General features: G+C 40.6%; 1 protein-coding gene across 3 annotated transcripts in view; it reads left to right on the top strand.

Annotated features, from left to right (window-relative positions):
* Positions 1–24,210, top strand: part of LOC113030280 (pecanex-like protein 3) — a 31,483-nt gene continuing 7,273 nt past the window's right edge. The window contains exons 1-29 of one of the 3 annotated variants that reach the window (XM_026181560.1): positions 1–766; positions 1,312–1,803; positions 2,382–2,590; positions 2,691–2,796; positions 3,273–3,312; positions 3,438–3,533; positions 3,963–5,708; positions 11,585–11,714; positions 11,942–12,111; positions 12,431–12,488; positions 12,608–12,749; positions 12,872–13,029; positions 13,757–13,910; positions 14,480–14,512; positions 14,609–14,780; positions 14,996–15,106; positions 15,533–15,624; positions 16,587–16,696; positions 17,010–17,115; positions 17,199–17,291; positions 17,384–17,534; positions 18,500–18,644; positions 19,762–19,939; positions 20,119–20,227; positions 20,507–20,636; positions 20,743–20,801; positions 20,888–21,103; positions 23,351–23,604; positions 23,787–24,017. In XM_026181560.1, the coding sequence (XP_026037345.1) occupies positions 1,651–1,803; positions 2,382–2,590; positions 2,691–2,796; positions 3,273–3,312; positions 3,438–3,533; positions 3,963–5,708; positions 11,585–11,714; positions 11,942–12,111; positions 12,431–12,488; positions 12,608–12,749; positions 12,872–13,029; positions 13,757–13,910; positions 14,480–14,512; positions 14,609–14,780; positions 14,996–15,106; positions 15,533–15,624; positions 16,587–16,696; positions 17,010–17,115; positions 17,199–17,291; positions 17,384–17,534; positions 18,500–18,644; positions 19,762–19,939; positions 20,119–20,227; positions 20,507–20,636; positions 20,743–20,801; positions 20,888–21,103; positions 23,351–23,604; positions 23,787–24,017 (5,352 nt within the window). In that variant the 5' untranslated portion in view covers positions 1–766; positions 1,312–1,650. The remainder of the gene's footprint in view (positions 767–1,311; positions 1,804–2,381; positions 2,591–2,690; positions 2,797–3,272; positions 3,313–3,437; positions 3,534–3,962; positions 5,709–11,584; positions 11,715–11,941; positions 12,112–12,430; positions 12,489–12,607; positions 12,750–12,871; positions 13,030–13,756; positions 13,911–14,479; positions 14,513–14,608; positions 14,781–14,995; positions 15,107–15,532; positions 15,625–16,586; positions 16,697–17,009; positions 17,116–17,198; positions 17,292–17,383; positions 17,535–18,499; positions 18,645–19,761; positions 19,940–20,118; positions 20,228–20,506; positions 20,637–20,742; positions 20,802–20,887; positions 21,104–23,350; positions 23,605–23,786; positions 24,018–24,210) is intronic. The other 2 variants (XM_026181559.1, XM_026181561.1) reach the window with 2 other exon arrangements.

A 24,210-nucleotide genomic window follows, 5' to 3' on the forward strand; every position in this document is an offset into this window, starting at 1 on the left:
TCAGCGCCATGGGAATCTCTCTCGGTCTCTCACTCACTTTGCGGCCGTGCGTGCGTGCTTGCGTGCGTGTGTCAACTAGTTGTTAGCAGAGCTAGCTACCCAGTGAGCTAGCTCGTTGAAACATTTTTTGTTTTTGTTTAGTTTTTGTTTTTTTACACAGGGTCCGTTTATACCAAGAAGCATTTGTTGTTCGTCATGAGAGGGGCCCACGGCTCCCCATACATGATGTTTGTCACCCAGTCATGCCAAAGAGGAGCACGGCCTCTCGGGAAAAACGATAAGTTAGCTAACGCCAGCAAAAAGTGAAGCTACAGTTTTTTAACAGCCGATTTCCTTCCTAGCTAGCATCCTGAGACGGAAAGCGCTGAGATTTTGCATGAACTGGATGCGGAAGGAGGATATAAGCCAACCTGGACAGCTATTGCTAACTATGAGCTATGCTGGGATCCAAAATCGGAGAACATCTCACTGTGAGCACAATTATTAAATCTATCAAGCCAGCGTGAGATAATAATAGCTAATGACTTTCACCTACCTATTAGCGGTTAGCGTTAAGCTGTCTTGTTTTAGGGTGACGTTACAGTTACCCAGTCAACGATAGGGACATCAAGATAGAAATGCTTGCTTATGCGGCCTAGCATTAGCCGGTAACTAGCATTAGGTATCCTAATGTTGTCTGTCAGGCAGTTTGAGGAGATAATCTTCGGGTTTAGGTCATGTTATCATATTCACTGAGGTCACTGAAACCACTGGCGGCTGCCCAGAGGTGAGAAATGCACAGAAATCTTTGTAATATACGATGAGCTGCCAGTTAGCTTGCTAGTGCCTGTCACAAAACTTAATCTAGCTGGCACAACAATGGCCTGGACGTGAACATAGGGAGTTCATGCTGTCGGAAAACCGAATATGTCAGATATGTCATATATCACATACAGCTGTTTTTGTTTGTGTGAAAGACATCTAATGGCAAATTATGTTTGTTATAATCGTTGTTTCACGTGCCATTGCTAGCTTATGTTATTCTTTTGCATTTATCGATCACTAAAACGATTCTGTCACTTCAGTTGCAATAAAGGATAATTAGTGTCCTGTGATTTAATGTAATTAAGTAAAGGACAGATGAAAGAAAAGAGTAAAATGTTAAAGTAAACATACTAAATAGACGTTATAAGTTGCACCTGAAACAAAAAGAGCAACACTAAACTTATTTGGTGATTTTTATTAGATTTTCAAGATTGTTTTTCCATAAAATCCAGTGTTTAAAGTGAAGCTTCATAAAAGAAAACTGACTAATTGTGATCTCTCTCACAGATGAGCACTTGTTCGTGCAGTCATTGGGTTACCAGTGTGTCAAAAAGTCACTCTGCTGATTACCCACCGAGGATTGGGCTAGAGTGTGGCAACGCTGGTGCAGGGAGGGAGCTTATACTGGCACAAGAATATGCAAGGACTCTTTATCTCAGCTGAAGTGTATGCATATATCTAAGACACAAAATTGCTGTGCTTGATGAAACAGTCTTGGTCAACCTGCCATGCCCCATGGACATGCCATCGTAGACACAAGATACCGTGGCTCAAACTGCTGCACAGTTTTTTGAGCTACAGCCTTGGGGGAAGCGTTTCAACTTTTAGTTGAACCTGAAGGTGGAGATGGGTTCCCAAGCTCTTCAGATACTGCGGCAGGGCGTGTGGGCTTCGCTCACTGGAGGGTGGTATGTGGATCCCCACCAGAGCACATTCTCCAACTGCTTCCACCTCTACCTTTGGATATTTCTCCTGGCTTTCCCCTTTCTTCTGTACATGGTAAGTTCATTTTCCTATCACCATAGGAGCTACCAAAATAATGCACAAATTCTTTTAAATCAGTTTTCAGAAGTTAGCCATGATGACATGATAGCTTCAAGTAATTTCACTTATATAGGTCAAATCACAAATTTACCTCAAGAAGTTTAATAATCCGTTTCTAACTTGCATGCCCAAGCCCTTTTTACACATTGGCAACTTCAACTGACTTAATCATCTCCCAGGATTATCATGTGTAAAATGGGTCAAATACTATGTTTTGAATAACATAACTGCATTTTTTTAATGATGTAAACTGTATGAGAGACTCATTCAGCACATATGCATGGGATAATAACTTTATAGTTTAACTTCTAGTGCTTGTAACAATAGGGGGAATAAAAACTAAGGGTGTTTGCCTGAACTTGTGTGGTTAAATTAAGATCCTGATTTAAAACAATTCCATAATAAGTTTGAAATATCCAGCTATATTTAACACCTCATTTCCAATTAAGCTTCCTTCCTGGTTCTAGTTCTTTGACGTGACTGCCTGGTCTCATTTTTGTAATTCCTCTCTTTAAATTCCAACTCCTTGTCAGGCTCTTCCTCCAAGCTTGTTGGTGGCAGGTGTGTACTCTGCTGTGGTTGCTGTATTTTTTACTGCCATTAAAGTGGTAAACTACCGACTTCATGCAATGTTCGACCTTGGGGAGATTGTAGAGAAAAAGCAGGCCTCACTAACAGCTGAAGTGCCAAGGACAGAAGAAGGAGAAGAGGGGTCAGGTGCTCATGAGGGGAATCAGCACAGGTAATGTGATGTGTCTTAAAGAAAACTTGCCTGTTGCGATGCTGTGACTTGCTGAATTCTTTGGGAAAAAAATTTCTTCCTGCATGTGACTATTTCACAGGGATAGTCATGTTGGTGTAGAGATGACTGTGTTTCGGAAAGTCAACTCAACACCCCCAGTGCGTTGCAGCTCCCAGCACTCTCTGTTTGGATTAAACCAAGTGTCGGTGAGGATTACCATATTTACTAGCATGCAACATTATCTCTTCTGGCTTCCAACATTTCTCCAGTTCTATCTATTAGAATTTTGGCACTAAGGCTTACTACAAGATGTAGCAAGCTTTAAAAGCTAGCAGGTGGTATGGCTACAGGCAAAAAATTAAAAAAATAGACAGCAGATGATTGAATAAACCAAGTTACTGTTTAACCCAAGTACACTTGTTGCTATGATCTTTCTAACTCGTAGCTCCTCATTAAATGCTAATTGGTCTGAACCTCCCGTGGCTTAGTGCCAGGTTAAAAAAAATTGTATTTTCCATGATCAGTATGCCTGTAATAGTAGTTTGCAAGATTTTTTTTTAGTTCAGTACCAAGCTAAGGGGGGATTTTTTAAGTACTTAGCGATGTTCTTATGGTTTCGTAATGCATAATCATGTGTATCAGGTGGTTTAAAGCATTGTGTATATTCTTTCTTACTCTTCAGGAATTCTTGCCTCAGTTGGAGGATTCAGGGGGTACTAAGGGTAAGCATCTAAATGTTTTAATTCTGCATACCATATTTTTATTTTAAATCATGATGTATAGAATAGATAGTCTGACATTTTTATCCAAGCATATGTTTTAAATTTGTAATTTCCTTTTATTTCAGATATCAAAGAGTTAATGCGGGAACAAGGAAGCAATAATGTGATTGTCACGTCAGCTCAACGTGAGATCCTACGTCAGAGTTCCCAGGACCCCATTAGTAAGTCTGTTATGTTTCACTGTTTAGAAATGAGCATTAGATACTGGAAACAATGTTTAATCCTTCCTGTATAAGTCAGGCTGTAAGTATATCAGTATTTTCATACAAATTTAGGAAAGGGGGGGGAGAAATGGAATCTTGAGAAACATAATTCACAACGTCAGTGTTACAGCTTGCAAAAGTGCATTTCAGTCTAGGGGGTCCTTTTGTCCCTCTGTGGGGGGATACTCCCACTAGGTTTATATCTGGGACTCTCCACCATTTGACCTCAGAACTGAAGAAGCTTCTCGGATGAGAGGTGAAACGTCTTCAAGTAACTTAAAGAAGTCCAGACGCTTTTCTTTGCAAGCTCCTTTGACTACGATGACCTGGATGACTGAGAACCTTCATAGACATTTCAGTCTAATGTTTGGTTTTCTTACCGTACAGGGGCTCTGAATGGGGTCTCATCCTGCATTGTTGCCGCTCTTGGAGGTGAGTTCCAAGGTCTTGTAGGAGTATCTGGAGTGTCAGCTGGATTTGAAGAACCTGGAGCCTTGTCTATCCCCCCTTCACCCTCGAGTCAAGAAGATGGAGGTGAGAAAGAACACTTGCAAGAAGTGGAGATGTTAACAGAACAGTTGTCTCATCAGAGTTCCAAGGACAATGATTTGGGGGCTTACTCTCCCCTTGGCCCCTCTGCTGAATCTGAGAGTTTGGGAGATACTCCCCTAAGCCCTCTTATAAAGAGTAGTTTAAGTGAAGAACTCAGTGAAAATCTGCTGGGTTTAGGCCTTGACCCTGTGGCTTTTGCTCCTGGGACTGAGCTCCCCGGCAGCCGCAGCGGAGTAGCACTAGCTGCTGGATCAACAGACAGTTGTTTCAGTGCTGGTGGAGCTACCACAGACCGTGAGACGCTAAGCACTGTTAGCAGTTACCGCAGTGAAAAAACTGATTCAACTCAGCTGGAAAGTCCTTCATTCAGCCAGTCGCGGCCTGTAGATGGACAGGTTTCTGCCTCAGCACCAGCGATAGGGTCTGACATCCACAAGCCCACAGAGGATTCAGCAGTGCAAGATGGCAGTGATACTGACAATCTGTCAGACAGTGTGTTACTACGCTCCCCTTCCAAAGAATTCTCCCTCAGCCAGGGGCTAGACCGGACACTTGTTGAAGGAGAGGATCTCCCATCTGTACCTTCTGATATTGCACAGCCCCCTCCTCTCCAGAACTCTTCCCCTTCAAGTAGTGGCCACTCAGAGGTTTGTGAATTGGACAGGAACGTCCCAGTTCCTCCTCTACCCCCACCTCGGCAGACCAATTCAGTGCCCTCAGGGCTGGCCCTGGGTCTGGTGTGTTCTGAGCCTGCTTTGCCCATATCTTCTACCCCATTCTTACTGTCTGAGCAGCCTGCTCTGCAGTCCCAGCAGGTTGTACGCCCTAAAGACTTAAAGCTGCTGCGGGCCAGCGGCGGTAGCATGGGGCACAGGCCAGGCCGAAGGAAAGCTCCAAGAAGGCGCGCTGGAGCTGGCAGTAGTAGTTTTGACTGTGGCTCTTACAGGCGTCACCACAATCATAGACAACACAGAGATTACATACCAGTGCGCAATCGACTCGGCACTAAGGCTTACAGTGAAAGTTTGTTTGAGGATTCCAGTGACGAGGACGACGGCAGTGACATGAGTGCAGGTTCTAGCCTGGGCTCTCAGCGCCGATACAGCTCAGATGATGATGACGATGATGATGATGACTCTAGTTCCTCTACCTCCTGCTACTCTCCAGACCTTGCTAACACTGGCATTACATCGACTCTTCCCCCTGCTGCTCAACTGCCTACTCCAAGGGAAGGGGATTTACCCGAAACTGCTGGCCCCTCACATCCTCGTGCTGCTCAACGCTCTTCTAGCACCGCTAGTGCTAAGACTCACGCAAGAGTGCTAAGTATGGATGGGGCAGGTGGAAGCCAGAGCAATGCAGTGGCTCTGCCCTCTACTCTGCTTGCAATGCCCTCCACCTCCACGCCTGCACCTCGGACTCTCACCATCTCTAAGTCTGATCTGGAAGCCCGGACTATACACTCTGATGGCTTTGCTGGAGCTCACCATCATCGCTTGGATTCACTTGGAGGCTCTTGGACTGGCAACCAGATGGGCTGGAGAACAGGAGAACTGGTTGAAGAGGGGGCTGTTGGAGGTGGTGAGTTTGCAAATTTTCAGTCAAGAATATATGTTTTAACTTACCCTACTGAAACAGTTTTCATCATGGTTTGGAGGTCTAACTAATTAAGAAAGTTAACCTTCATAGGGAGTCGCTGATAGTAAGGCCTATTTGTAAGGCATCAAATTGTTGCTGATATTTTTTTTCTGTAATATATTTGATGACAGACCACTATTAATTTGTACTTAATTTAATCACGAGTAATGACTCCATGGTGTAGTGATTAATACATATACCTTATTTGTGAAAGATTTTATTTAAGATGGCGAAGAGACACAAACCCAGCCTTGGGGTCTCACAAGCTAGTGTACTGTGATCTAACTAGATGTATCTGATATGATCCCTGTGTTGGTGTTGTCCCTGGTGATCATAATTAATATTGGTCCAGGTTCAACATTGCAAGTTATATTGTCATATGGAAAAAACTGCCAATGTGTACTAAAATCCAAAACGGGGCAGTTGTGGTTTAGGATGGGTTACGGTTATAATTATAGAGTTACGGTTATAATTATAGAGTTAAGGTTAGAGTTTGGTCCGAATTTCTTTCCACGTCGCAAAACCATGACATCACAACAATGTGATTGGTCACTTGCAATGATGAACCTGGCCCATCATTAGCTTCGGTGATCCTAGAACAACATTGGCACATTGATATCAGATTGTGCACTATACCCAAGCCAGTATAGAGGTGACGGTTGTGTCAGGAACTCCATCTGATATGAAGTCTGTGCCAAATCAAACATGGGTTCCATGTGCTGTGGCAATTCCTTTGGAAATAAGAGAGCAGCTGAAATTCTATTACTTTTTTTTTAGTTCCAAGTAACCATGAGGTGTGATCAGAAAGCTCTGGAAACGATTCTGTAAAAATCAAAAATCATGCCTGTATACCCATTCAAGAATATATTATACACTGCACCATTGTAAGTGGAGCTGCTATATTTAGATCACTGTAGAAGTCCTGTTATGTCTTCTACTTATGTCTCAGTAGCGCCTGTTGGATCTACTCCAGTGTATTCCTTCAACTTAATTTTCATTTTCAATAAGTTTACAGTGTCACTATCAGACAAGTGTGCAATAAGAGCAAATAGTAAGAAAAGACTATGTTGCAATGTATTTGCAACTCTCATAGGCTCGTATTTTGTCAGGTAATTGTAAAATGCAGTGTTTCTTTTTCGGCTTTTCTGTTCTAAGATTTTGTGTAGAAATTTCACCAGAACCTCAATCTGTTTTGCAAAGGAAGTATGGTCTCATTAAGAGCTTGTTTGCACTTGGAGGGGCTGATGCCCTGCATAATCTGTTATCCTTCAGAGGTTGCTGGCGATGCAGGATTTTCAGCTCTGTGTGTCCACCCTGCAGCTGGATGTGAGACGTCATCTCAGCCGAATTTCTCCCAGATATCGTCTGCCTCTCTATTACCGGAGAGACCCAAAAGTGTTCACCGCCAGTTCCCCTTAGGTTAGGTGGTTATGAGGAAAACTAGATGCTTCATTGATTGGGTGGGGTGCTGTTTTCAAGTGGAGGGCCATAAATGGCACCTAGCCCCAGAGGCTTTGTCGCACATATATAAATTACTTGGAGCTGACGGCAGGTTTTCGGCTTTGGGGCATTTCTTGCTGCTCCTGAAAAATTGTTATGTCCTGATTAGGAGAGACAGTATAACAACAGTTGTGTATACAGACTGTCTGAGGCACTTGCTGTGTGACATTACACAGCCTGGCTCACACTCTGATTGTGTGGAGCAGTGAACACCTCCTGTCATTATGTGTGACGCATGTTCCCAGTGCATTGAACACTGGAGTGGAGCTACAGAGGAAATCCACTCTATGGGGAGTGGAGACTCAATCCCACAATAGTCCACCACGTCTGAAGGTGTTCGTATATTTGTTTGCATCATACAAAAACACAATCTCCTCTTTTCTTTTCCCTAAAAAAATTGAGGGCAAAACATTAGGGGAGCTCACCCATGGCCAGGCGCACTGCTATAACAGTTTCCCTGAGCAGGTTGAGGGAGCAGTGGCTGTCTTTGATTTTGATTGTTCCATGATGGATCTAACTTGTCTTCTCCACAGCCCGGCGGTGGACACTGCCTTTGCACAGGGGCCTGGTGTCACAGGTGTCACAGAGCAGTTAGCTGAGACTGGCACCTGAAAGGCTGAATTTAAATGAGTTGGGTCTCCCCCTGAGGTTGATTGAGACCATTCAGAGTGCAAGAGCAGTTTCTGTATTCTGACTTTATGAGGGTGTGTATTTGAGAGATGTGCAGCTGCGAACAAAATTTCTTATCAGTGTTGTGTTAGAATTGTGTTAGACTTCCTTCAGGTTTTGCTAGATAAGGGAAGAGCATTTTCCTCTAAAGTGTTTGGCTGGAATGTCAGGCTGCCATGTTGGCTTTGGTAATGCACCAAAGAGATTTAACTACAGTTTTAGAGTTAGTCTTAGTCTTTTTACAGCTTGCTTTAGCATCAATGAAAAATAACAGTAACTGTAAGTTGCATGCTCTATCTACCTACACATCATGTCTGTAGTTTTCAACTGTAATAGGGAGGTTTTGCACCCTAATGCTGCCTTCATGCCTGACATTAGGGATTCTACCTATAGCTGCCCTGCACAGGAGCTGTTAGCTTTTCGCCCCCTGCCATTTGGGGAATGACAGCCAGAGGTGGCTGATCTTTTGCGTGGATCAAGGGGTTAACCCCGGTTCCTTGAAAACTGAATGAGGTATCTCACTCGCACTTTGCCCATGCAACTGGACAGTGTCAGTAAGGCATCAATAGATTAAAAAAAAAAAAAAAAAAGGAAAAATGCTGACTGATATTTATTTATTTAGTCAAAATTATTTGACCTTTTGAATTTATTAAATTTAGTCATGAGTTAGTTGCTTTATGGTGTAGTAGTGGCACATAGAAGAACAGCACTAAGAATGCCTGGACCCCATGGTCTTGGTGATAAGAGCTTCTGTGGCTTGTCATGCCAGAGGGCACTTACCATAGTGAGATGCCGCATTTGAGCTTCAAAGAAATGAAGTTACCCTGGGCCTGTTTAAAAAAAACAAACAAACAAAAAAAACAAAACTATTAACAAAATCCTCACAAAACTAAGCTCGAAATTAAGCAGGCAAAACAAAGGTATAACTGTATCTTTACGGAATAAAGCATGAGATTGGGGTTTGAAAGAACACATTCAAATTTACAGATGTAACAGAATCTGCTTTGAAGTGTCTGTTTTGTGCACAGGAACAAGAATAAAGAAAACATTTAGAAAATAATATTTTATTCAAATTTATTTTTTAGGTTATTCTATTTAATCAGATTATTTTAACATTGTGTAACATAATACCCTATATGGACAAAAGTCCCTCTTAATCTTTAAATTCAGGCGTTTTCACTCCCATTGCCAGACTTGCATAAAATCAAGCCCATAGCCAAGGAGTCTGCCTTGAGAAACATTTTTTCAAGAATGGCTCATTCTAAAGAGCTCACTGAGTTCAAGCATGCCAGCCAGTTTGTGAAATTGCTTCCATCCTAGATATTCCACTATCAGTAAGTGGTATTATTGCAAATTGGAAGCATTTAGGAACCACAGAAATGAAGGCTCAAACTGTGTAAAGTTATAGAACTGGCTTACTGACTGCATATAGTGCGCAAAAGTCTTCAAAGCTCTTTTGAGTCAATAACTGCAGAGTTCCAGAGCCCCCAGCACAAAACCATCAGCACAAAAACTTTGCACCAGCATTTTTGTGGCATGGGCTTCCACAGCTGAGCAGCTTTTACCTATATACTGTATGTATTAATGTCAGGTGTTTCCACTGTGTGTTATACTAGGGATTTTCCTAATTTCTTAGTCGACTAAATGAGGAAGAAAAAAAAAAAAAGACTAACTGACTAGTCTGAAACTTTGGAACACTCAGGTAATAAGTTCCATTTGAGAAACTTTTATTGGAAAATGTCAAAAATTAATAACATAGGTATTTGAAACCATTTATCACATTCTTCAGTAATGAATCATGCCGCTTAAATGTGCAGCACCTTGCAGCATGCATTATCAATATTACACATTATACTCCAGATAGACAACAAAGATGAAAAACACTTAAAATAAACCAATGTTAAAGATGATACAAAACCAAACACGTTCCACTAAAATATGACAAATTAACATCTAATAAATCACGACTTAAAAGTCCCAAGCATTATGAATGATGCACACTGTTCGAAATTCATGACATCCACTTCAATAAAAGTTCGAATCTAAAATAAAACAATAAATCATCCATCCATTTTTTTTCTGCTTATCTAAAGTCAGTCAGACATCCTTAGCCGTCCCCTTTCAATGTGAAGGAGTAGCTGCTCTTCTTTGAACCCCTTCCGAATAACTGAATTCCTTACCCTATAACTAAGGCAGAGCCCATCCACCTTATGGACAAAGTTCCTTTCCACTGCTTGTAACAATGATCTCATTCTGATAGTGTTAACAGAAAGATCAGGCCTAGATTAACAGATTTAGTTTCCCAACAATGATGTGCCATTTGGTGGCAAATGGGTGCACAACATTTAGGACCCAATAATATACCGACATTTGGCATTGATTAAAAGTTTAATAATTAGATTAAACCACTAGTAAGTCTGGTACCAACTAGTGACAACAGCAACGATTAGTCAGTTAGTCGACTAGTCACACATATGCCTACTGTAGGAATAGTGAAAGGTAACTAAAGCACAGTGTTGGGGAAAGTTGGAAATATTAATTAAAATGTTGACTGCTGTGCTTAAACTTTATTATTTTAGTAGAACTCCTTATTATGCAAGTTTACCAGAAACATTCAGGCATCATCCAGCTTTTACCTCTTTGTACCTGAGTCATGAGAATGTGAAGAAACTATGCAAAATATTTTCTACCATCTTTTGGTGCCATTTATGGTCGACGTGCAACTTATTTTTAGCAAAGACATAGTTGTTTAGGAGGTGTTCCCATCTGCACTAAAAGATGGTTTACAAAACTGTTAATCGAATAAATAACTTTGAATGAAAACCCAATAAAGTTTTATTAAACTGTCTGTTTAACAAATTATATGAATATTTTAAACACCCAAAAAGCGCTTGTTAGGCTAATTTGATAAAGAAGTTAAAACACAAGCTTCACTATAAACACTAACTGCTAACTTAATTTACCTCTGCAAATTGCCAATTTGGCTGAGGCTGCAGCTGTGCTCTTTCTCTAGCAGCAAAATCCAATGAATCCTCATCAGCAGCATAGGAGAGGAGAATGAGATGGCTGAAAGCATCTGATTTCTTTGTTATTCACTCACTGTCTTCATTTTAAATATTTTTTTGGTTTGACAGTTTGGAAAAGCATGAGTGAGATATGTGCTGCTGGTAAATAATACTGTTGTGCTCAATTACAATTCTGTTCAGATGTTTTTCTTTTTTATAAAATGGGAGTATTTAAAACAATGTTTAGCAATGAAAAATGACCGAAAAGACTACTAATACAAAAATAAGAAGCATCAGTAAGATGAGTATAAATTATTGTTTAAACCCTGATTACCACCTCACTGCTGAGACCTCAGTAACCGATCACCCCTAACACATTGAGGCAAAATCTTTTCATTAACCCATGTCCTTGCTGCTAACATGGAGTCATGCTTTGAAAAATTTCTAATAAATTAATTTTAATTAATAGTCTGGTGTGTGAAACCTAACTATCTCTTAAGCTTTATACTTATTTATTTAATAAATGAATAAATAACATAAGGACATTCTAAGTTCTGAATTAAGATAAAATGCAGTTATAGTTAAATCTTAGATATGTGCATTATATACACTGACAATGTGATGTAAATGATAAACTTTCCTCAGCCATGGCCACGGAGGAAGGGGGCAAACACGAATCAGTCAGCAGTGTAAAGAGGACCCAGGCCATACGCAGGAGACACAATGCTGGGAGCAACCCTACACCACCACCATCTACCATGGGATCTCCTCCCAGGTTTGTCATCTAAGCAAAGATGTCCCTATATTTCTGCCATGCCTTCCATATTAGTATGTTTACATTATAATGGACATAAGAATAACAGCCCAGATTAAAATTTTGTCTATATAAAGTCGTATTTTCATTAAATAATTCTAATTATAGCTCATGGAGGATGTGAGCTTTAGGAGGACTGAGTTTAGGATTAAGATTAACTGCTGTATTCATTTGTTTGCTTCCTGCAGTCTCCAGGACCTCCAGCGAGCTCGGACCTCCTCTCATTCACGCACCCGTACACTTCCCTCAGCCTTACAGTTTGCCTCTTCACTTCTACTACCCCGCAGTGGCATCCATGAGGCTTCAACATTTGACGACACATCAGAAGGGGCAGTGCACTATTTCTATGACGAGAGTGGTAAGTACCTTGTCTTGTCTAGACAGTCATTCTGTTTATCCTATTATTAAATGGGGAGATATGAGACTGAATTCATGAACAGTGGACTCTCCTTGAGTACCGATTCTTAGGACTTGCTACCTTGAAATGTTACCAGTCTGTTATTTGAGCTATTATTTTGAAGCATTATGTAAAGTAATTGTAATGTAATGGTCACTGGTATTTGAATTTACATAAAGAAAATCACTTGTCAGATTGCATTATTGTATACTCTGTCTGTGATTGCAGATTTTACACTGTTGAGGGTATTCATTTCTGCTGTGTCTCTGTTATATAACAGGAGTAAAGAGGTCCTACACATTTGGACCTGCTGGAGGCGGCTATGAGGACCCAGTTCAGTAAGTTATAAAGTTTTTATTGCCAAGTGTCTTTCTTTTCTACAGACTACGAGAGTTATTGTTGTCATTAAAACATTACTAACAGCTACATTCAAGGCTGTGAAATTTTACACTTGCAGAGAAAGGGAGAGGCAGTCCCAATCTTCAAGCTTCACATCCACTGAGGTCCCAGAAGGGGCACCAGTCCTGTCCATGCTACAGCCCAGACAAGGGGCTTTACAGGGGATGCAGGTGCGCAGGGTGCCTCTGGAGATGCCCGAGGTTAGCAGTGCTTCATTGATTATTCCAAATAGGACATCAGTCGGCACATCAAAGCTAACTATCACAGACGGTCCTTCTAGATCCTGTTTCCTAATTCACACAATCTCTGAATTCTTACCTAGTTTGATCTGGATCACGAGTCTCTACAAGAGTCCCAAGAAAACACTTTGATGATTGAGGAGAAAGCCAAACCTAAACAGTACTATCGCTTTTGGGTGCTGCCTGGAAAGTGGCTGAGAGTCCGATATGATCGACTGGCTCTGCTTGCCTTATTAGACAGGTAAGACAAAACATTGGAAAAGAGAATGGATTACATTTTATTTAGTTACTTTTCTCTGTGACAGCAAAGAAAAATGTACAAAATGTACTCTGTTGCCCCTCAAATAATTAATACATAACAACATTTGTTTTTGTTTTAGTTTTGACAAATTATCAGTTCAAGTAAATATTTAACTTATAAAAGCAACTGAGTTCACTTTTAAACAGGTCCATGGTTTTGATTGAGAATTGATAGAGAAGATAGATTAACAAGTCCAACAAATTTGTTCACTCTGTATCATTTCTGAAGGCTGCTTTTCCTCTTACACTGAAGCAAAAGATTTTCATTCATAAGCGAAGTTCTTTTAAAGGATCAATTTAAAATATTTTCACTAAACAACAACTCAGAAAAATGTTATCCTGTGTTTTTCTTTCAAATACATAGAAGCTTGTGGCATGATATTATACAGGATGCATTGTAAACTGATTTAGATGAAACTTTAAGGTTTTACTATAATACTGATACTCGTTTGTTTTTTTGTTTTTTTTTTTAATGGGTTGTTTCGTTTGTAATGGATGAACCTCCTCATTGTCACAGGACTTATGTCCAGTGGGATATTGACTTAACACTTAATACACATTTGGTTTAATTTTTTTCATGAAGCACATTTTATTTACAAGTCAAAGACAAAATTTAGATATAATTTTGAGGTTTCTCAAATATGTACTGCTGCACCTTACTTTCCCAGGAACCGCCGTGTGGGAGAGAACGTGTTTGCTGTGGTGCTGGCCAGCCTGGTGGCATTCCTGGGGTTCCTGCTGCTGCTCCAAGGCTTTTTCAGGGACATTTGGGTCTTCCAGTTCTGCCTGGTTATTGCTAGTTGCCAGTACTCCTTACTGAAGGTACCTCTTATTTATGTTGTTTCTCTTACCAAAAGTCTTCAGCAAGTAACTTAATAATCGTCACTGTATGACCAAAACTTGTGTTCTTACAATGTCATAACATATAAGTGCTCAGTCTAAACTAAACTCTGAACCACCGTTTGGTCCTGTGAAAATCTCTAAACAGATCGCGCAGGTGGAGATTTGGCAAAATCATATCCTGTCGAATTTAATCTTACTTAGAGCTTAGAGATTTGATGTTCATTTAAAAGAAAAAAGGGGGAAAAACAAATGGTTGTCAGACTTAGCCTATGTAAGACCGTTATAAGACTTTCTCTTACAACGCATCCTCTGTCAAGAGTACAATAATTGTGCAATTTAAAACAAGTCCAGTATCATATGATACTGGACTTGTTTTAAAGCAATCTTTTAACATCATTGTTGTAGGAAGACTAAGTGCTCAAAATCCAGTCCAAGGGTCACAACAATTTTCAGTTAACCTGGTTAGCTAGAGCCAAGCAATTGTCGTTCCTATTTTTAACATACACGTGAAAGACATGAAGCCTAAATTCCCTGCCTCTTTGTTTTAGAGTGTACAGCCAGATGCAGCCTCTCCCATGCATGTGAGTAGTAGATTTAGGAATCCACATTTTATAAAATACTTTTGACCTTAAAATTATGGTATAACGTTGTTTCTCTCCTTGTCTGTTATGTAAAAGGGGCATAACTGGATCATTGTGTACAGTCGGCCAGTCTACTTCTGCTTATGCTGTGTGATGATCTGGATCTTTGACTTATCTGGGCGCTCTGGAAGTCTGCAGCCCTTCTCTCTCTATGGCATCATCATCTTCTCTGCGCAATTCCTGCTCTGTGTCAGGGATGTGCTCATTGGTTAGTATTATTCATGGATTCTTTTACATCAGGTTGATGTTCAGATTGACAGTGCTAGCATTGCTACATGCAGGTCTATCTTTCTTATTGCAGTGTTAATTAAATAGCCCTTAATATATCCTGATTGTAACACTGCTTTATGCAGGAGGAGGATTAGTGGGTTTTTAAACTGTAACCCATTTTTAAACACAATTTCCCCTCTTTTCATCCAACAGTGTTTGCCCTGTGTTTCCCAGTCATTTTCCTGTTTGGGTTGCTACCTCAGGTCAACACTTTTGTGATGTGTCTGCTGGAGCAGATTGACATGCACATTTTTGGTGGAACTGGTAAGAATATTATTACACGAATGGGATAATCGAACACTTGGAAGTTGAAAGTGTTAGACCATTTTTAGGAGGACCGTTTAAAAACCATGTGGTTATTTGAACACATCCTTGTGTTTATTGGTACATTTGAACACAGCAAAGTTTGTTTTGTTTTTTTAAAATGGTCACTACACACTATCACAGTAGGCAGTTAGATGTATGGTTATTGTTTCCGCCTTGGGAAGGCCTGGCTTCAGTAAACAATGCAAATAAAAAATTTTTAAAAATGAGAGATTCTGCTTGTGCATTGCTCAGAGAAACTAGTAAAAACAAATACTTTGAGTATTTCTGCCCAAACAGAATAATGAGAGTTGTCTACCATTTGTGTCGTTGTGTCTCACCCATACCAGCCTAATTGTGTCTGATCTCTCTGTATTCTTTCCTCAGCCACTACCAGCCCCCTTTCATCTCTGTACAGCCTCATACGCAGTGTGCTGGTGGCTGCCCTGCTGTATGGATTTTGCCTCGGTGCCATAAATGTAAGTTGAACCGACTGACTGTCCCAGTTCGCACCTGTTATTAATGTGCGTCATGGGTGATCTGATCACAGGTAGACTGCTTACTCTCCACATATGTCTCAAGTGATCATTTGTGATTGCGTGTCACTTCCCGGCTCGGCATCTATGCAGACATACAGTATTATGTGTGTGAGCCACCACTCTCTTCTGCAGCAATTTATTGAAAAATGAGGAAATACGGATCATATGCAGGGCAAAAACGGAGTTTGTACAATTCTTATGAGCTTGATAGTCAAAATTTAGTATGAACACCTTTATTTTTTAATATTATGACCTCCTAGGCAAGCATTGCTGTAATTGTTAGCGCTCAGCTGTAAAAGGCTGATGGGGTATTGTTGTCACCCCTCTGGGTGGGTGAGCAGGTGACGTGAATACAGTAACTAACTAGAGAGTGAGGCGATGTAAGGTTTTCAGTATGGTCGAATGATTCATTGGTCGGTGCTAAGCGGCTTAACAGAACATTCTTGTCCAAGGACTGGCCTGAATGAATGAAAAAGCAGCCAATGGCCAAAGAGAAAACTTTGAAAGCCTGGATACCTATTGCTCAAGATCACTTTAAAAATTACAGGTCTAACTCCTTCGAAGCAAAATATAAAGAAATAAGACTGTGTACTGTAAAACAATATTATTTCAGTGACAAGTGGGTTTGATTTTTAACTGGTAAAAGGTAGAAATGCACTTCCCCTGACTATTCAGCTGGAAATTAAAAGAAGAAATCAAAACAGTGCAAGCTGTGTTTCTATTCCTTGACATGTTCAGGCAAGCCAAGTCGCCAAAAGAGCTGTTAATGTGTGATTATGTTAGTGTCAGGTGTGAACTTACTGAACACGACATGGAAGAGTTTGAACGTGTTTTTCCTATTACAGTCGTCTATTTGACTCCCCCCCCCCCCCCCCCCCTTTTTTTTTTTTTTTTTCCATCAGGCACCGTGGGGGGACGCCCATGTTCCAGTACTGTTCTCCGCGTTTTGTGGGCTACTCCTGGCCTTATCCTACCACCTGAGCCGCCAAAGCAGCGATCCTACCATCCTTTGGTCAGTATTTCCTGTTTCATATCGGCAATGATGGTCTTGGGAGTCTTTATTGAATCTTCTTTTTAGATCCAGAATAGATTAACAGTTACTTAAAGAAGTCTATATAGCAAGATAGATAGCAATAGATAGCAAGTCTAAAGTGTAGTTTGTGTGTTTTACAAAGTTAGCTACAATCCAAGACATAAAAATGATGCTAATGGCCAAGAGACACTGCTGCTGTCTTGATCATCTGTGAAGACTTTGATGATAGATTGTATCTTTCTGTGGTATTTCTTGTAACTCTTTCTTTTATGCTTTTTACCCGTAACATCAGGTCACTGGTCCGGTCTAAATTATTCCCAGAACTGGAGAACCGAAACCCAGAAGAACCCCCTGTGGAAATCAAGGACCCTCTTCCTGATAAGCTACGCAACTCTGTGGTAACTACTGTTGCTCACCAGCCTGCAGTTTAATTTTTATGTAATGATTTAATTAGCTTTAAAATCAATCTGTCTATTTATAGAAAGAGATTCTTCATTCGGACCTCGTCATCTGTCCCCTCATGGCTGTGATTACCTTTGCCATCAGTGCCAGCACAGTTTTCATCGCTCTTCAAGTTAGTTGGAGCAGTATGCATGACCTTACTCTCGCATCATTTTTGTATATAGACTTAATTAAAATGTTTCTCTTTTTGCTCTTGCTCCGCAGCCTGCTCTTAGCGTTGTCTTATACATCCTGGCTGGAGTTGTTGGCTTCATTACACACTATCTCCTGCCTCAGCTCCGCAAACAGCTGCCATGGTTCTGCCTGGCTCACCCTTTGCTCCGCTCCAAAGAGTATAGTCAATTTGAGGTCCGAGGTGGGTGTCTGATTGCATCTTTTATCTTCATTCACATGCACAGAAAAATAACAACATCTAGAAATACATGTATAGTATAACAGGCTTTGGAAACTGAAATGTTATAAGTTGTTCTAATTACAAAAAGTAAGATCTCCAGCTGAAAGTGCTCTTGAGAAAACACTCCCGGCAAACTTCATAGGCTGCTTCACCAGACAATACATAACTATTTTTAAACAACAGTCAGCTGCATATTTTGAATATGATTTGAATATCATTGATTAATTAAGTAATATATATTAAGTAATATATACACTCAACACTAAAAATAAATCAGTTATTTTATCTCAAGATTTTTGTGTTAGAAGTTGTTTAAAATGATCAAATTACTGTCATGTCTTCTTGAGTTTATCTTTAAATATTTTACAGACAATTTTTGCAATGTTTTTAATAGTGCTAGTCAGCCACAACTTTAAAAGCATCTGCTTAATATTGAATAGATTCTCCTTGTGCTACTAGAATAGCTCTGATTCATCAGAACATGGACATTGGAGCCTTGGGGTGTCTGGCACTGAGATGGTGACAGTGATAGTTCCTGTGGGCCAGTTTAGGCTTGATTTTTGAAATTTAGTGGGCAGGCCTGGTCTCTTTATTGAATTCTTCAGGCAATTTCTAAGCATTTTTGCAGTGTGGTAGAGCATACAAGCCTGCTGGAGGAGGATGGGTGTTTCTGGGAGTATCGTTACAACCCAGAAACATCCACATGAATCCCAAGTGAGTAACACTGATCTCACAATCCTGCAGTGATGATCAGATCAGTTTTATTCATGTCATCTGTCAGTGGTTTTATTGTTGTGGCTAATTAGTGTATTGAACCTCTTTTAAAACTTCACTTTTCTTTTTCTTCACAGCTGTGGTGGGATATCTGCAGTTTGTGAATTACTCCACATTTGTAACATTTTTTTTTTTCTTTCTGTTTGACCCAGATGCTGCTCAGTTGATGTGGTTTGAGAAGCTGTACGCATGGCTTCAGTGTGTGGAGAAATATTTTATCTACCCAGCTGTAGTGCTGAACTCCCTGACCACCGAAGCTCGAACAGTGGGCCAGAATCACAAAGAGCTGGACATCTAGTAAGCATTTCCTCGTCCTGGTTCTGTTAATATTTTAAATGTTATACTGTTATACTTTTCTTTATCTCTGCTCCCTGTGAACATGTGCTGTCTGCTGGATGTGTTGAACTCTCCCATGTGTGCCTTATGTCCCATCTCCCTCTGCTGTCTTCTTTTTCCCATCATCCCCAACCGGTGGTGGCAGCTGCCCCTCCCTGAGCCTGATTTTTTTTTTTTCTTCTGGTCTTTTGATAGTTGGTGTTTTCTCTAATATTGTACCCCCTTTCCCTACAGTATAAAGTTTCTTGTGGGGACAGTTGTTGTGATTTGGCACTATATACATCCATTCGAATTGAATTGAACTCTTGAAACGGGTGATTTTAAAAATGTGAGCATCAAGAGAAATTTGTCAGGTTTTATTTCATTAAACAGTGTAGTAGTATATTGTATGTTACCTGTGATTTTCTTTTCTTTGAAGAAATAGTAGTTTGTTTTCGTCATTTTCAAAAAATGAGTGTGAGAACCACAGTGAAGATTTTTACAGCAGTCTTTGCAGTCGTGTAAAAAACTGTGATGATTCAGTAGCTTTTAAAGCTTCAGTTCATTCATTTTTGTGCACTTTTCTTTGTGCACAGCTCCATTAAGGTCCCACCACAGCATTTCAGTTAGGTTAATGTCTGGACTTTTTTGGGGCCATTGCAGCATCTTAATTTTTTTAATTTTCACACATTTTGTGTAGATTTGCTGCTGTGAGTGGAATTATTGTTCTGTTGCACCAACTCACTTTTGGCTAAGGACACACTGGCTGATGCTCACTTAATGAACTTTTTATTAGCAGCAACTTGCTGCTACTTACACTCTTACTGTAATTCTCTAGGAATTAAAGGTGGATTTAGTTTTTCTGTATAAAGTGTTGCGAAAACCTTTCTTTTCACATCACTGTAAAATTATGCACACTTCTCTGCAAACTCTAAAGAAAGGGGTTAAACTGTAGCACGTACACGCAATCACTAGCACCTGTTGTTGAATAATCATTTCATTTCTTACTCTGTTGTTGTAACCATATGTAAGCATATGTTGATTTTTTTCTTCTCCCCCCCCCCCCCCCCCCCCCCCCCCCCTTCCTCGAACCCTCCAGCAGCCGAGCTTTCTTTATCTCGGTAGCTGGAATGAAGCTGCTGCGTTCGTCCTTCTGTACCCCATCGCAGCAGTACGTCACACTGTGCTTCACCACACTCTTCTTCCACTACGACTATCCACACTTCTCAGAGACCTTCTTAATCGATTACTACTTCATGTCCATTCTCTTCAGCAAGGTTAGAAAAATTTCATATTTGTAGCATTCTTTCGTCACAAATGATTTTGTTCTACTTTAGAAACAGCTTCCTGCACACAAATAGTCTTAATCGTCTTATTTCTGTAGCAAATATGAATACTATTTTTACATGCGCATGTGTGTGAGAGTTGATAATGATGAATGTTTGAATGTTTTCAGATGTGGGACCTGCTGTACAAGCTGCGTTTCGTGCTGACCTACATTGCCCCCTGGCAGATCACTTGGGGCTCAGCCTTTCATGCCTTTGCTCAGCCCTTTGCTGTGCCCCGTATCCTTATTCAGCTTGATTTTGTGATAGTAGGAATACACCAGTGCCAAATTTAAGGTTGATAGAGTATAAGATGGCAAATTGTAGCTTTAAGATGTGACAAAGGTATTTTATGTTGCAAGATTATTGAATTGTTTTGCATTACTGCACAGAGGTTATTGTTATTTTGTGCTGTATTCTTTATTTTGATAGTCTTAAGTGTCAGTGAAGTTATTCAGTGGAGATTTTTGTTTTGCTTTGGGGGTTTTGGTGACATGTCCTTAACTCTTGCTATTTCAGACTCTGCTGTTCTTTTTGTCCAAGCTGTCTTTTCTGCCATCTTCTCCACACCTCTCAATCCTGTCCTTGGCAGTGCTGTATTTGTCACCTCATACACCAGGCCCGTTAAATTCTGGGAGCGCGACTACAAGTATGTGTTTGGTTAAATAACCTTTGCAAGTGTGAAACTGTATATCTTACACTCTTAATATAAATTAAATCTATTTGGTTTTAATCCTAATTTGTCCTGTTTACAGCACCAAGAGGGTCGATCATTCCAATACTAGACTTGCCACCCAGTTAGACCGCAACCCAGGTATGCCACAGTGTTCCCTCCTGTCGATGCTTACCGATTTTTGTTCTGAAATGAAGGTGACAGTCTGTTTTGTTTTTATCATTAAGGTGCTGATGACAACAATTTGAACTCTATTTTCTACGAGCACCTGACCCGCTCTCTGCAGCACAGCCTCTGTGGAGACTTACTGCTCGGCCGCTGGGGGAACTACAGCACGGGCGACTGCTTCATCCTCGCGTCAGACTACCTCAACGCTCTGGTCCACATCATCGAAATCGGCAACGGCCTTGTGACCTTCCAGCTGAGGGGTCTAGAGTTCAGAGGTCAGCAGCATGCGATGTTTAGAGCTCATAAAATAGTAATGTAGTTTTTAGTTGTTTACCATCTTGTTGTGACGTGGACATCAGTCAAATGTTGTGAAAAAGTACTTATTATGGGGATGTGGTGCTGTAGCTTAATCAGTAGTTAAAAAGAGGTTTCTGATGGCACTAGTTTCCCTGGAATATAAAGCTTTAGGTGGCAGCAGACGTAGAAGTTTCTCGATTTAACTTGTCATAAAGTAAATGTTAAATAAATGTAAATGTCGTCACATTATTTCATGCCGATAGAAAAATTACACGATTGGCGATGAAATTCGTACCCTGTGCAATTATGTCTGCCATTAAGTATGAAATCTCCGTGGAAAATGAAGGCTTGATTGCAGAGGAATGAGGGGGAGAGATTGAAAAGTCGTCTAAAGCCACTTCACCTTCATATTTTGAAGATTACTTTGTGTTTAAGTTCTTACAGCATATTTTTATTCTTAAAAGAGATCAGTTTCACATCTGTCGGTTTATTTTAAGGTCATTGAGGATTCAAAAAAAAAAAAAAAAGTTGTGCGTCAGCCTCTGAAGAGGTTGTCACTTTGCAAAGCGGGGCTTTATGATCTATAATGATACGACCTTAAAACCGATGATTTTTTTGGTTAAGTTTAATCTTTTTTTATTTTTTAGCTGAGTAAAATTATTCAAGGCCAAGCATTGAATGTGTGGGCAGTGAAGTGTTTCTACCTGTTCTTAATCATATCGTTCCTCTTGTTTCTCTCCTGCTGGAGTCTGTGACAGCTGCTAGAGCTGTAGGGTAAAAGATTATTAAATTTGACACTCTGACTTTGACAGTCATTTCACCAAGTTTCATTATAATGTCTCACTCTGTCACGACCAGTGAATGAGTGATTGGAGCTCTCTTTATGCACACAGCTTTTAAAGCGTTTAAAGAATATGATCACACTGTCACTGGATTCGTCGTATCTCAGAAATGCTTTGACCTATTGGAGACCTATTGGCATTTGGACACCACATCAAATAATTAGGTGGTGTTTAGCCTTAAATAAGCATAACATCTCTTATTGGTTATACCCCGTGTGACACATGTTAGCCTAATTTGGTGACTCTTAAAAACCTCACCAAGATTTTATTGATTTTAAAACTCATTAAAGTCAGTCCAAATTAGCTGAAGAGTCTCATGTGTTGACATGAAACCTATGTACAGCACCTCTTACCAGCGTAATTTTAGAAAACAAAAAAGGTCACCTTTTAACACAAGATACTTTTTCTGATTTTATCAAAGTTCATTTTCTGCAAGGGGTGGCAGTCTAAGCAGAGATATCAACATTTTCCTTTCCCCAGCGATCTCCTACAGCTCATCTGGGCAGAAACTGAGGCGTTTCCGAATTAATGGAGAGCTATAATCTCTCCAGGGTGTACTGGGTTTGCCCCAGGGCTGCCTCTCAGTAGGACATGCCCCAGAACACCTCATGTAGGAGGCATTCTAGTCAGATCCATCAAACTACCTCAAATGTGGAGGAGTTAGTGGCTCTTTTCTGAACTCTATCACCTTATCACTGTGGGAGAGAGCAGTCACCCTTCAGAGAAGCTAATTTCCACCACTTGTATCAATGATCTTGTTCTTTCAGTCACTACCCAGAGCTTGTGACCGTATGGGAGCTGGAGTAGCTAGAGATAATTGATACCTCTACCACAACAGACCAGTGCAGCATCCAGTACAGATACTGTGCCACTCTGTCAATCTCTTGCTCCGCTCCTCCTGACTCATGAATAAGACCCAGAGATACTTAAACTCCTCCACTTAGAGCAGCAACTCATCCCAGATGTGGAGGATCTCCTTCGTGTCATTGTACAGTCTTTACCTTAGAGTATAAAGCACCTTTAGATAACTGTTGTTCTGATTTGGCGCAGTATGAATAAAATTGAATTGAGTGAAGACACCCGTTGGACCTCAGACTTGGAGGTGCTAATTTTCCTCGCAGCTGCAAACTGCCTTAGCCCAAGCTGGAGGTCACAGGCTGACGAAGCCAAACAAACCAAGAACAAAGACGAGATCCTGAGGCCACTCAAGCCAAAACCGTCAGCCAATTACAACACACGCAGAAACTCTGTCCATAAAAGTTTTAAACACATTATGCAGATATATATTTTTTTGAAGTTGTGTTTTCCAGGCAGATTGTGTCAGTGTCATCTGTTGGAGCCCTTTAATAGAGCAGCTAATCCTTATGTTTCACATCTTTCCAGGTACCTACTGTCAGCAGAGGGAGGTAGAAGCAATCACAGAGGGGGTGGAGGAGGATGAAGGCTGCTGCTGCTGTGAACCAGGTCACCTGCCTCACATGTTGTCATTCAATGCTGCCTTTGGACAGCGCTGGCTGGCCTGGGAGGTGGCTGCTACAAAGTACGTGCTCGAAGGCTACAGCATCAGCGACAACAATGCCGCCTCCATGTTGCAAGTATTTGACCTTCGTAAGATCCTCATCACATACTACGTCAAGGTGAGCCAATGTTGAGGAGCTGTTTTTACTCTGTTCTCACATCATGCTTTTTGCGTTTTATTGCAGTTGGTTTTGTTTACTTTAGTTGACTCGAGGCTGTTTTACTTCTGTGATGAAGAGCAAAAAAAATGTTTTCCTAGCGTGACTAGTATTTTGGATTATGTATTTGTTGTGTCCAATAGAGCATCATCTACTATGTGAGTCGATCTTCTAAGCTGGAAGAGTGGCTGACCAATGAAACAATTCAGGAGGCTTTACGACCTTGTCTCGGATCAAACTACGTAGACAGTGACCCCACCTTCAACCTGAACATTGACGAGGACTATGATCACAGAGCGTCCGGCATCACCCCGTCCTCATTCTGCATGGTTTACCTGGACTGGATTCAGTACTGCAACAGCAGGCGCCAGACAGTAAGACTCCTCCACAACATTTAAACTATAACGTCACATGCATGGGTTGCATTTTTAGTGCTTTTTCCCTTATGCTACACATATTTTGATCATAACGGATCAAGTATATCTTGCTTTCATGTGCACAAGAAGATGCTATTTGGTCGCATTTTTCTAAATGACATCTTCTGTTGTCTTCCACTTTATGTCTGTC

The sequence above is a fragment of the Astatotilapia calliptera genome, chromosome 10 (genome assembly GCF_900246225.1).
Source record: "Astatotilapia calliptera chromosome 10, fAstCal1.2, whole genome shotgun sequence".
In the NCBI taxonomy this organism is placed as follows: Eukaryota; Metazoa; Chordata; class Actinopteri; order Cichliformes; family Cichlidae; genus Astatotilapia; species Astatotilapia calliptera.